At 45.0% G+C, this 13698-nt stretch overlaps 1 protein-coding gene across 2 annotated transcripts in view; it reads right to left on the bottom strand.

Annotated features, from left to right (window-relative positions):
• The window catches only part of LOC119372426 (uncharacterized), a 140116-nt gene that overhangs the window by 123571 nt on the left and 2847 nt on the right, over positions 1–13698 (bottom strand). For both annotated transcript variants that reach the window (XM_037642905.2, XM_037642906.2), the window contains exon 2: positions 1108–1321. In XM_037642905.2, coding sequence (XP_037498833.1) covers positions 1108–1321 — 214 coding nt within the window. The remainder of the gene's footprint in view (positions 1–1107; positions 1322–13698) is intronic.

The following is a 13698-nucleotide window of genomic DNA, read 5'->3' as shown; positions in this document are numbered from 1 at the left end:
TGGCGAGTAAGTTTGTGCGAAAGCGTTCACTGACTGACTGTGTCGGGATTGCTTTGTATTCTCAGTATCATTTTTGTGTTCTCAAAACCATTCACTACGTGGTTCAAGACAATTAGAGCGCAGCTCTTAGGCGTCTGTTCCTGCGTTGAGCGGCATCGCCGTTGGCGTCGGCGGCGTGACCGATAGCGCGAACGAGGACGAAAGAGAGCGAACGCGGAGTCTGTCGATATCACGAGATACTGGCCTCTAACCTCGCTTTCTTCCTCTGTCGCGCTCTGGCCCCTCGGTCGGAGCTCGTGCGCATGCAGGGCTGGCACGTGCACTACGGCAGGCTTCACTTGTCGTAACGGGGCTGTGGGCATTTCACTTGGTTTGCGACAGCTGCAATGCGCAGAGTACATGGTGTGCGTAGCTCTCGAGCGTTGGCAGTTTCTATGGCAATATGTAACGAATGTTACATTGCTACAACTGCAGATAGTCAAAAATTCAAACACAGCTGGCGTTGCCCGAACACGAGGCTGCGCTCAGCGAATTAGGCAGTATCGTAATCGCCGGTGAATTTTTTAATTTGTCATAGCTTAAGTCGTTGCTTCAATTGTTCATCAGCACAACATATTCTGCACGTAAAATCCATTTGAGGGGCATTTTTCCATTGAATGTTTGACTAGTCACTGGCCCATGTGCTGAACTTTAAATGGCTGAAATGAAAAAGAAGTGTGCATAAACAGCCTCCTGTGAAATAGCTGTCAGACAGGACGACCCGGAGACCTAAGCCAAGCTCTTAAAAAATATCCTGGGCCGGCGCCAGGGGGGGCTCTGCCCCCCCCATGAGGCAGTCCGGGGGGGGGCCCAAGCCCCCCAGCCCCCCTGTACTCTCCGCCTATGCTGTTAGGCATGGTGCAAGAGTAAATAGCCCCGTTAGCCCGTGGTCACACTACTCAATGAGCGCCTGCCGAAGCAGATGACCATTAACGTTTCTGTGCTGGCATTTCAAGAACGCATCAGTCCACTGTGTGAAGACTTCAACTACAGCTATATTTTGCTTTCTTCTTTAAAAAGCACAGTGAATCATGTGATCAGGATGAAGCATATTTTAACTCCACTCACTTGGATCCAAAGCATTTGTTCTACAGTTGAAGCTTCTGTGTCCATGCAACCAGTGGCATGGGAATGAAGTCGTATCAGAAACAGAGTTGAGTTTTCTGGTGCACTGACAATGTCAACCTCTATGTTGTCCTCCTCGTTAGTCACCGACACCGTTCCCAAGGCAGCGCAGCAGCCCAGCAGGGTCACTAGGAATGTACCACCAAGTAGCATGCCGCTGCAAAAAGAACAAAACTGCCTTCACTCATCTCCAAAGAAAGGCAAGTTAGTAACCGCTCACATTTACAATATACACAAAACATGCAATGATACAACTTGTTTCGTACTGCGGGAGTTTGCAGTGTGGCATAAACAGTATTGTGTACCATTCAGATCGAGAATAACAATATGTATAAAGTTCAGCCTAGGAGCCAGTGTCCTCCCTAACAATAACATTCAATCTCTGTGGCGTGCTGCAAAAGGCTCGTGAATGCGACAGCCAAGGTCTATTCCTCGTGCTTGTGTAAGCTTCTCGAGTATTATTGCAGTGCATTAGCAGCGTTTGCCTCTGGGCAAGGAATGCATTTCTCACCACTACTGCTCCAGGAATGTAATCAGGATGCCTAAGGAGGGTGCACCAGATTATATTGACTGCCCTTTCACTTTGTGAACCAGCTTACTAGTTCGTGGCACTGCACTTCATCCGTCATTTCACGAGTTCAACGTGGCGGCATCACCATTGCGGTACTTGTTTCAAAAAAGTGTAGGCATCGTGCAAGCCAGATTTTCTGCATCTTCTCATAAGGTAACGCAGGGTCCCAGCTTCCACGACACCTGCCTGCACTGTTGTAGTCGCTTTGGCATCGCATTGCTTCTGCTCTTGCCCCTGCTTGACGACAGCACACAGACGACATCCCAATGAACCAGTTCCGGTAGAGACCTTGTTATGAAGCAAGCACCCAAGATGCAGTGGAGAGATCAAAGCTGGAAGCAGGGCAGCGAGTGCGCTCAGGGCAGCGAGGCCAGAGTGTGCTAGCTGGTTGGTGTTCGGATACAAAACTGGCAGTCCAATGAAGTGGACACTCGACCTTATACACCACCACCCCTGAAGGCCCCAGCAAGCCCTTACTCACACACGAGCCCTTTTTGGACTCTTTTTGGTGTCCTGAAAGTGAGCCTAGTCTGCTATATAATGACAGATTCTGAGCATTTAAAACGATGCCTTGTAGCAGTATGTATCGAGAGTGAGTACGCCATATGGCAGTGGGAACCAAGTCGTTAAATTCTCAAACACTGTTGTTGGGCTGGTTGGTTCATTCTTGAGCACAATGGTTACGAAGAAGCCTAACACATGCTGTTCTGAATTCTTTGCCTTTGTCATAGCCATTTTGCTCAAATCGGTGGAGTACCATGTGGGCAGAATGCTAGCCAGAACATTCCTCAGGAATCGCTTGTATGAAACTCCAGCAAACGTTATTGTTCCATCTGGACAAAAGTGTTGACACAGTGTTCTTTCAGACCTCAGTACTAAGCAAGTCGTTTCAGGTCTCCACTGTTTTGTGTTTGGGCTCACCTTCCCCAACTGGGGCCAGCTAAGTGCAGAGGCACAATCAGTAACCTGCGGGGAGACGGTTTCCCTGTACGAGGCTTAGCATGCTCGAAACTCAGGTGGCCTTTTGGCATACACACATGGCTGGAGAAACGAACCTCTGAGTACCAGTGAGAGGCCACAGTCGTTTCTTTACTGGAACAATGTTGACTGTGAACTATGGAGTATAAACTCTTAATAGCCCAACAAAGCCATGTTACTTTTTCCAGTGACCAGCTCAATGAGAAGAAAAAAGTTTCTGAAGAGGTGGTGTCACTGGAACCAACTTTTCGACAAGTGGACTTGTCCTCATCAAAGCAGCAACCTTGTCAAAAAGTGAAAGCCCCTGTTCAAGAATTTTCTCATCTCTTTAAGCCTCCCTCTTCCCCTGAACTTCTGTCCTGTTTGGACAGCTATAAGTGTGTGGGTTCTCAAAAAAAAAAACACAGATTATTCAACACGTCATCAAATGCTTATGCTGCGGTTGTATGGTAGCAGACAGGACCGACACATATGCGCACGCTATGACTGCTGCTGAGACGAGGACAAGAGAGAACCGCGGGTATGGCCCTGCATTCTGTCAAGTAGCTTGTGCCGACACTGTCACTCCATGTCACAGGCACTGTCACACTGTCACTCAATCAATGTCACAGGGGCTCTTCAGAGTTCCACTTTGACGTCAGTGTTTCACCACACCACTAAAGCACCTGCAGATGAGATTTTTTACAGATATTTTTGTCCATGTTGTCTCCTTCATTTTCCAGCGGAGAACATTAGGATGGCGATTTGCTTGTTTTGATAAATTTGGAACAATGGAGAAAGTGTCACTTCCGTAAAAGACTGGTTAGTTGGTTTGTGAAGTATGATGCTCCAAAGCAACTCGAGCTACAAGAGGACTCCAGGCTCTTTCAACCACTTGTGGTTCTACAACACGTGCTGAAATCACATAGTACAAGAGCCTCTACATCTATCAAATTGTAATCACGGACTGGACTGAACCAGTGTTTTTGAGGCCAGCAGCCAAGCATTGTAACAACTAGGCCACCACAGTAGCACTGAATGAATACAGTTACTTACTAAATGCAAATGACATTTTATGTCAGAGTGCAAGCTCAATGTCTGAGAATGTCTAAAACGTTACACAAGGCATTGCTTCAGTCACCGAGAAATTAAGATAAGACACAATTTCTGCCCCCAGCGGGACATTCTGGAACACAAGTGCAATGACACAACAGGGTGTCGATACGATTAATTACAAGTACTCAAACTAGCCACGACAAAAAGAAGTATATTTCAATGCATTGCATGATGGAATAAAATGAAACTTCTGCATTTCAGTGTGATTCATGGAAAATTGAACTTCACGTCGCCCTTGAGAATAATGCAAGTTTCGTTTTCGTCAGGCTGTGCTCCGTTAAAGGCCCCTGCTTCACTGCACCGCATACCAGATGTCAGGCAGTGCAGGCAGGGTGAATGATACGGTTTCAGGTGGGTAGCCTGAATTGCGCAAGCACTGTGCAGACCACTAAAATGCGATTTTCTTTCAAACTACGCATTTACTTGGCACGAAACAAGCACTACGAGGTTTCTGGAATGCTATCTCAAATCCCCATCGACTTAAAATATGCCTTTGATGTCCTTATACCTAAGGGTACATGAATTTAGGAAAAGAATGGCGAAGAGAAATTGCAGGCGACCATAATCCTTCACTTCTGTTAGTGGCACTCACCCGTCGGCGTTCATGTGCCCTCACGTATTCCTTAGTGGCCAAGGAAACACTGGTGGCAACATGCATTCGATGCCAGCGAGCCTACTACCCCTCTTCTATTTCACTGTACCACGGCACACCCAGAAGAGCAACCGGTGACATAAGCTGGCGCGCTCTCTTATATGGAGAAAGCTAGGAGAAAGGACCACACCTGGCAAGCGCACCCTACACGAGCCCTGTCCTGTGATGCACATGAGGTGAACGCCGTGTAACCCGGCATAATGGGAGGGAGGACCAGGAGAGAGCGTGCAGCGCTAACACATTCATGCTACTTTAGTGTAATTTAAGTTTTGACATACCTTAATGTTCACTCTGTCATATGCAGCCATTAGCTCAAACCATTCCATCCCTTTTGTACATTTTATAAAAGATTTTATTGGTGTTTTTGGCCAACTCGCACTGGCACCTGACAGGGTTGTCGGGAAGAAAGCAAAGAGAGTCACTCGGTGCTTGCGCCACCCAAAGAGATCTTTATGTTGCAATAGAGTGCGTGCTCTATTGAGAGCGTGCTGCGCTAGCTGTATGAGTACTGGAAATGTGTAGGCGATGCATCATTTTACGCCATTTCAACTCTCTCCATGAAGGAGCTTATCCCAGTAAGAAGCTGCTGAACTTTTCTTTAGCCTTCCCAATGAATGGGTGCTGTTACGGGACATTCATGTGCAAAGTGTGCCACATACCTGCGTGCTTGCAGTCTTCTGCACCTTATCACAATGAGTAATAACCCATACTACTCTTTGAGCTTACAAGTATTCTGCATACCACTCTGTATGTTTCAACAAGTTTATATTTTTTAGTTTCTAGTGAAAGTTATTGACGTCTATCTTACATTTTCAATGCATTCATATTAATCAGCGGGACACATGACTAACTTTTTTTGGACCATCTGATAGCATCAGGAGGTTTATTTTTGTAGGAAGACAATTTTTCAGGATTGTGTTGCTTTATTTATATACTGAACTTACTAAAATTATGCGTAAAAAATGCTGCATCTCACAAAGGATTAAAATACGCTTTGTGAGTAATGGGTGCTATGACCATAAAAAAGTGTGTTCTGTTATCATCGGGGCGTTGGACAGGCAGTCGGCATCAGATTGCGTTCATTCGGACCTATATGCCATAGTGATATCGGATTATTGGAGCCTGAGACTCCAGCTTGTAAGGCGGCCTGAATGGTCCTGTCAGTTTTCCAGCCAGCACAAGGCATGGTGGTCACTACGACCTTGAAAGGCCTGCCGTATAGGTAGGGACAAAACTTACATGTAGCACAAATTATGGCAGGTCACCCCTTTTCTGCCGTCGGATAATTTGATGCGGCCTTTGGCAGCGACCGGCTAGCGTAAGCGGTGGCCCTTTCTTGACCTTTCATCCATTGCACAAGTACGGCACCAAGTCCTACACAGCTTGCGTCGGTGTGTATTCTATATCCACGTTTTCGTCGAAGTATGCCAGACTCGGTGGTGAATGTAAGTGCTGCTTCAGTTCTCAACAAGCTTCATCCTACAGCATATTCCGCTTAAATTCAACGTCATTTTTGGTCATTTGAGTAAGTGGCTCAGTGATGTGGGCAAGGCTTTTGACAGACCACCTGTAATAGGCACACAGGCCAAGAAATCGATGCAGCGCCTTCTTGTTGCTGGGTGGCAGGAATGTAGGAATGGCGGCTGTCTTCTGCAAGTCGGGGCGGACTCCAGAGCTGCTGATGACACGTCCTAGGAAGAGGAGCTCTTCATACACGAATCAGCATTTTTCTGGTTTGAGTGTTAGGCCAGATGATCTGATTGCCTGAAGTAGAGTTCCAAGATGTCGGAGGTGTTCGTCAAAGCTGGGAGCAAAGACGACGATGCCGTCCAGGTAGACAAGTCTGCCACTTTAATCTCGCCAGCACTGCATCCATAACACGCTGGAACGTCGCAGACGCCGACCAAAGACCAAATGGCACTACCTTGAACTCAATTCTGCAGTTGAGCATTCAACCATATTGCAATCGTCTAACAGATGTTACTTTGCCCCACGCTGCCCTTGGTTGTCCGATTCACTAATATGATCGCTTCGCAAGAAAGAGGACTTATATAAAAAGACGAAACGTCAGCCATTTAATGAGCGCTTAAAATTGCGCTATAAAACTTACTCCAGCACATTGGCTACGCTTTTAAAAAAGGCTAAACAAAATTATTATGAACGGCAACTACAGCATTGTCAAAATGATAACAAGAAAAAAGTGGCAGCTTTTAAAAGAATTTCTAAATTCTACCCGATCGTGCAGCAAAGTGACCTCTATTCGTGTCGACGACGTCACCCTCACTGCGGCCAGCGATGTAGCCGACGCCTTTAATGTACACTTTTCTACTAGCTATGCCAATGCCCCTTCCTCTGAATATTTACCTCCTTTTTCTCACAGTCCTCAATCGATGTTTCTTTTTCCTACTTGCACTTCCGAAATTTGTTCAGTTATTGCAAGATTAAAAGCTACCGGAGCTGGCTTAGACAATGTCTACTCAAAACACATTAAACTTGTAAGTTCTATTGTTTCCCCTATCTTAAGCCATATTTTTAACCGCAGCTTCAAAAACGGCATTTTCCCAGATAAATTAAAAGTTGCAATGGTAGTGCCGGTGTTTAAAAAAGGTGATCCACTCAGCATCGGCAACTACAGGCCTATTTCTAAAATTTTGGAAAAACTAATTGAAATAAGGCTTTCCCAATATTTAAGCAAATTTAACATACTTTCTCCTTGTCAGTTTGGCTTTAGGGCTAGTCTTTCTACTGATACTGCAATTGCGTGTTTCACTGACAAAATTAGGTCATTCATTGATAATGGTAATGTCACAGGTTCTATCTTTGTCGACTTCTCTAAAGCGTTCGACAGTATTGACCATTTCGTCCTTTTTCGTAAACTAGAGTACTATGGTATAACTGGTCCCATACTAACGCTATTGCACAACTTTCTCCTTAATAGGTTTCAGGTGGTTTCAGTTAATAACTTTACATCCAGTCCTACCCCCATTAACAAAGGTGTTCCTCAAGGTTCGATTTTGGGCCCCTTATTATTTTTGCTATATATAAATGATTTACCGCATTGTCTTAACTATTCTTCATGTTTACTTTACGCTGATGACACGACTCTTTTTTCGCACCACTCGGATTCTGCGACTCTCGTGTCCAGGCTTCAAGCTGACCTCAATTCACTTGTTGAGTGGTGTAACAATAACAGATTATTGATTAATCCTTCTAAAACTTGTATTATGCTCTTTCACTCACCGCAAAAAAAATTACCATTAATTCCCCACCTCTTTGTAGACTCTGTAGTCATTCCTTTGAGTAGACATACTTCATTTTTAGGAGTTATAGTCGATACACATTTGAAATTTCACGAACACATTAATTCTGTTTGTAAAAAGATTTCATATGGTATAAGGGCATTGGTCAAGTCACGAATGTGTTTTAGCATCGAAACTCTTAAGGCACTGTATTATGCATTCATACACAACCACCTCAGTTATTGCATCACATCATGGGGTAATTCATTTTCAGTGCACATTTGGCCATTAAAGGTACTGCAAAAGCAAGCAATACGACTCATAACTTTCGCTTCACGTCAAACGCCATCACATCCTATTTTTTCTCAGCTTCATATACTACCCGTCTCCGAACTCTATGTTTCTAACGTATGTGTATTGTTTTTTAAGGTTTTTCACCGCACCCTCATTATAGACATATTTCCTGCTGTTATGTTGTGCAACCCCAATAGAACAAGATTCGCGGTCTCTAATAACCTTTCATTGCCTAAAGTTCGCACTAACTATGGAAAAATGAGCATTGTTTTTTCATCAGTTTCATTATGGAATTTATTATCACGTGATTTGAAAGATAGTATGCCCATTCATGTATTTAAAGGAAAATTGAAAAAGTGTTTATTCAATGTATAATGGCTGTACATATCTAATTTTGTGAACTTGGTTTGTGTGCAGTTTGACTATTCAGTAATGTACTTCTTACTAGTAACACTTACAACAAGCAGTTCTTCGCTTTTCTTAGTTTAGTCTTCTATAGTATTGTATTAGCAAAGGAGGTCCCGCCTGCGGTTTGTAACCTTGGGACCTCCTCTTGCATATTTACCTGCAATGTACTATATTTTTGACAAGACTAATAAAATTTGATTGATTGATTGATTGAAACACGCCGTCCGGTCTTATAAAGGCCGTCTTCTCGTGGTCTCTCTCGTCAACTTCAATTTGCCAATAGCCCAAATTGAGGTCCATCAAAGAAAAGTACTTTGCATTAGAGTCCATCCACGGTGTTGCCTGTCCGTAGGAGTGGATAGACGTCCTTCATCGTGATCATGTTCAGGCGACAGTAATCGACACAGAAATGCAGAGTGCCATCTTTCTTCTTCACCAATACTACTGGCGATCATCTTTGTGGAACAGCGCTCACGAGACGACGACGAAGTAAAAGAAGGCACAGGACAGGCGCTGACTCGCAACTAAAGTTTATTAGGAAAGACACGCATATATATAGGTGATGTGCAACAACAAAACAACAACTAAAAAACACCAAAAGCGAAAAAGCGCTCGTGAGCGCTGTTCCACAAAGATGAACGCATACCAACTCGCTCAAGCTTCCATTCTTATGCAGTCTACTGGCGATGTCCACGAACTCTATGAAGGTTGTCTTATGTCATCCTGCAGCATTTCGTCGACTTGTTGCTTTAGAGCTTATCGTTCTTGCGTCGAAATGCTGCAGGGTCTCTGACGAAATGGTCTTCCATTATGATACAATGCTTGGCAAGTGGCAATTGTCGAAGCCCTGACGACAACAGAAAAACATTCCTTGTATTGTTCCAGAAGGCTTTGCAGCTGTTCCTTTTTCGTAGTGGTAAGGGTCGAATTGATGTCAAATAATGCTTCAAGTATTGGACCTCTGTACCTATTTACCAGACATGGCTTATGCGACAGCTTTAAGGTACAGAAATGCTTGTTTGCAAAGCAAGAATCACAAATTATTGCTTTATCAATTTAAGGTCTTTGTGCATGTAAGATGTTGCTGGAATAAACGGCGGTGTGCTTCTGAACAATTAGAAGTTTCTTACACCAGGTGACGCTGTCGAATTCCATGACTAAATTTTTACTGACATAATGCTGGTCTCACGGCGTCCCAGTAGTGCGAATTTTGCAATTAACTGAAAGAACAGACGACTTCTTTTTATTCTGTTGCCTATATTCCAATTACAGAAAAAGGCACCTCTAGCTCCCCTTCAGGAGATAGGATTAGCAATAAGTGTTCAAGTGATTTTATCATTAGGCCTCACTACATTATGCTTTAGTCACTGGGATGTCTGCTCTGCTGCTGTATTTGATTATATACAAATGAGAAAAAACAAGTTTATTTTGCTTTTTTCCATATCTATTTTGTCTAAATCGATTCTTTGTGTAACTTCATATCCAGATGTTCACCACCATGTGGGTTATTGTCTCCCTCATAAATTCTGCTAGTCTGACCGCTTGCCTGTTTAGCATTTTCATTGATGGTTTATTTTTAATTTCCAGCTACCCTTAGCTTCATATGTGTTATCTTGAAGCATCTAGATTATGTGTAATCAATTTCTTTTTCTTTCGAGGAAGTGGCTTCACCAAATTGACAATTGCTCGTTGGCGCGCACCACGCCTCACTCTGATATATTCCGTCACGCGCGTTCGTTCACGAAAATTAGCGAAGAAGGAGAGGAAGATGTTAGTGTGTCCTTTTTTTACTGCACTTGCTGAGTGGAAAAAGAACTAGCAATGCAGCAAACTAGCATGCAAAATAGTGCGAGCCAGATTTGCTTGATATCAGCTGTGCTATGCAATACACTGTCTGCATGACTCCCAGTGACTCTGTATGTCTCTGCATACAGCACCTCTTGCAGCAGTGGTGCAATTTGGGGACCGGTTTCTGGCACCGATTTTCATGCCTCCCCTCCCCATTCTATACACCCTATCGTTGCTGTAGCTATGACACAATCTGAGAAAGCAAACACATTGCCGACAGCCACGATTTCTTCCATGTATGCTATCATCGTACCTTCGCTTACGCGTTTGTATTTGTGGCTAAAGTCCATCAGCAAGACCCGTCCTTTTCCTTCGTGGAGTTGAGCGATTCTTTTCACGACACAAATTTCACGGGCAAGTAGCAAGTGTTGATCACTCTTGACAACTGATATTATTGCGGTAAAAGAGTAACTTCAAGCACATTCAAGGCAAGGTGATCTAGTTTCATACCCAATGGCATCGCTTTGTCCGTCGATAGTGTTACTTGTAAACCCAGCATTTTCACGCTGGTTTTCCAAATATGCATAAGAGCACTGCATTCACAACTCTTCTCAGTGCAGGCTCCTGGGGTGCTGCTATAACCCCTTCTCGGATGTTGTAAATATGCATGACCCCCAAAAATGCACTGCCGAGGCAAGGACGTTTTTGTACTTCTGTGAAAATCCATAAAGGACCCTTCTCTTCGTTAAAAAGGTCTGCTAGGCGAGAGCACTCGCAAGGATCATGGCAACCAACACAAACTGGCGATGCAGGTGGTTGGTTGTTTACATTGAAAACAAGTTGGGGCCAACGTCATGAGGCGGCGTGTTTCACAAGCAGTGGCATGACACGCACTTGAGAATTTATTTTAAATATGTTCTAAGCTATATTAGCCATTAGCATTTTGTAGACAATGCCTGTGTGTCCACACAACTCTACCCCACAAGTTATCTCCCCTTCAAAATTTTGTATCAGTACTCCTTTCAGGTTGGTCCTTTCGCCCAGGAGTTGGTCTTCATTCAAGGTGGCTCATGCATTGGACACCGCAAGCATGGTGAGCACCACAGTGAACAGGAACACAGTGCTGAAAGGGACGATTCACATATCGCTGCTCACTGTCACTGCTTTCATACACTTCACAAAGTGGCTGGCACGGTGTATGTGGGTGGGTATTCTGCCCGCGAACGGAGCCAGGGTCTGGTGGAGCAGAGGGGAGAGGTTGTAAAATCCACAACTTGATGGAGCGGGACGTTGGGCTCATGGATCTTGGGAAGACAAATAAAATCCTGGTACAGAGCCGTTCCACCAGATGAACCGCCTGAGGGGTCTCGCCTATGGGTGCCCTTCGAAGATGTCAGCCAGGAGCTTGTTCAGTTCTCTTTTAAGTCTTGGTGCAGGGTGTCACGACCGGCTCTAGAGCTCTTCTTGGCAGGTGCCATTGGGCATGATCCTGTGAAGCAGGCCTGTCAGTCAGAGGGTTTCCCCATAAGTCGGCACTTGGACGGAGACACAGAGCGCCGCATTTTTCTGGAGAATATTTATGCCCGGGGGGTCGAGCGAGTGTGGAATGCCGCCGTAGACGGGTTCCGAGCAACTAATCGGGGGAATCTCGGACACCCCCCTCTGGCCTTTGTTGTTGGCATGGGATAGCAGCTTTCGACGGGTTCTCACCAAACCACTACATTCCTTTACCCCAGCGCAGACATGTAGGTTTGTACATGCTCAAGTAAGCCGTCCATCTTCCCCAAGGTCAACTAAAGCCCTTGAAGCTTCGTAAAGTAGCAACATATGTGCTTAAAAGTGCGCCTCCTCTCTTTTCTCCCTCCTCTGCCCTCTCCGAGGCTGACGCCGCATCGGTATTGGCCAACTGCCGTCACGTGGGACCGTGCACAGCATTCGTTTGTTCATAGTCACTCTCAACTGCCATCTTTGTTTGTGAAGCGTGGACTCACTGGTGTGCAGCGCATGTGTTTTATGGATACGCACTTATGATTCCGTGCGCATTGTGCTGTGAAATATTTCTCAGACAAGATGGAAGTCGCTCTTGGTTGCCACGGGCGGCTGCTGCGCCTTCTGATGTCAGAACAAGTCTAGCGAGGGCAAGAAGCTCCTCAGGATACCGTCCAATAAGCGCAATGAGTTGCAACGAAAGACTTTGTTGCACATAATCGGAAGGGAGAGCTTCACACCAACATTTTCGACTCGACTATGCGAGGTAAGTTGCGAGTCTTATACTGTGAATATGCGTCGAGGTTCGTGAAGTTCGATGCCCACTCGAATGTCGTAGTAGAGCAAGCATCACACTGCAGTACGTCGCCATTTCTCACACACGTTTTATAGCTGCATCTGTGGGGTCTTTACTTTGTTCTTGTTTCTTTGTCAACGATACGTGTTACGTTTTCTGCTTGACGTGATGCGCCGACTGGTTCGAGTTCGCGGTATTGGTTTGTGCAGCATCATGCCGGCAGACTGACGATAAACAATGCGATTGCGAAGCTTCAGAGATTCGGCGCAGCTCTTTTGAATAAACGAAGCTGCAGCGTAAAAATTCACATTAGAATTCATACTCTCCGTTTGTTTTTGTTGCATGCTTGTTTAATTCAGAGCAAATAGCTTTCACTGGCTCTTTTACGTTGAACGATGAGCCGGTGGACTTGCGATGCGAAGGTAGCTATGCAAAGCGTGCATGCCCAACCGAGTCGCAGGGTGCGTTCATCGTTTAGGAACCTCATGTATATGTGCCATTTCGTGCGTAGGTTTACGTGCTATTTTGTTTCAAGGCTTTTATCCACGAGTGGAGGTTTCGCGAAGGAAACGTTTACGGTGACACGCTAGTTTTTAAATTCACTTGCTCGTTCATTCAGGAATATAGTTCGTATGTCAGATACATCTACAAGGCGCACTTGTGCAATACGGTTGCTGCAGTTAATTACTTGACAAAGCAACTAATGCCATTCAAATATATCAACTATAATTGATGTATGCGTTCTCGCGCATTATTAATGCGAAAGCTTCAGATGCCTCATCAAACGCTAAAACTCACTGCCGGTGACATCGGCAGCATCAACACGAATGATCCGAAATATCATACCGCGAGAACGTCACCAAATGATGTCATCATGACATCACAGATCACCAAAACTTGACATCATGGCAACGTCACTATGACGTAATCATGACGTCACACGGTAACATCAGATGGCATCGTCACTTTGCATTGCCTCTGTGATCATTGGGCAGATCATGGAGGCAATGCAAAATGAGGTGAGGCGCAGAAAGCTTTCCAAAGGGTGCGGGGGAGGATCAATGCGTCAACTGAAGATGAATTGAATAAGAAGGAGGTGGTTTTCGCCTTCAGGTGTCTTAGGCGAATGCATAAGGAACCCTGTGAGTTTTGCCTAAGCACCTAATGTCCAGGACTAGTTGATATGGTGCGCGCGGTGACTTCAGGGACTGCAGTGCGTCTCGTG

This window comes from Rhipicephalus sanguineus, chromosome 10, assembly GCF_013339695.2.
Source record: "Rhipicephalus sanguineus isolate Rsan-2018 chromosome 10, BIME_Rsan_1.4, whole genome shotgun sequence".
NCBI classification, from domain to species: Eukaryota; Metazoa; Arthropoda; class Arachnida; order Ixodida; family Ixodidae; genus Rhipicephalus; species Rhipicephalus sanguineus.
This window is presented reverse-complemented; position numbering and strand designations above follow the sequence as displayed.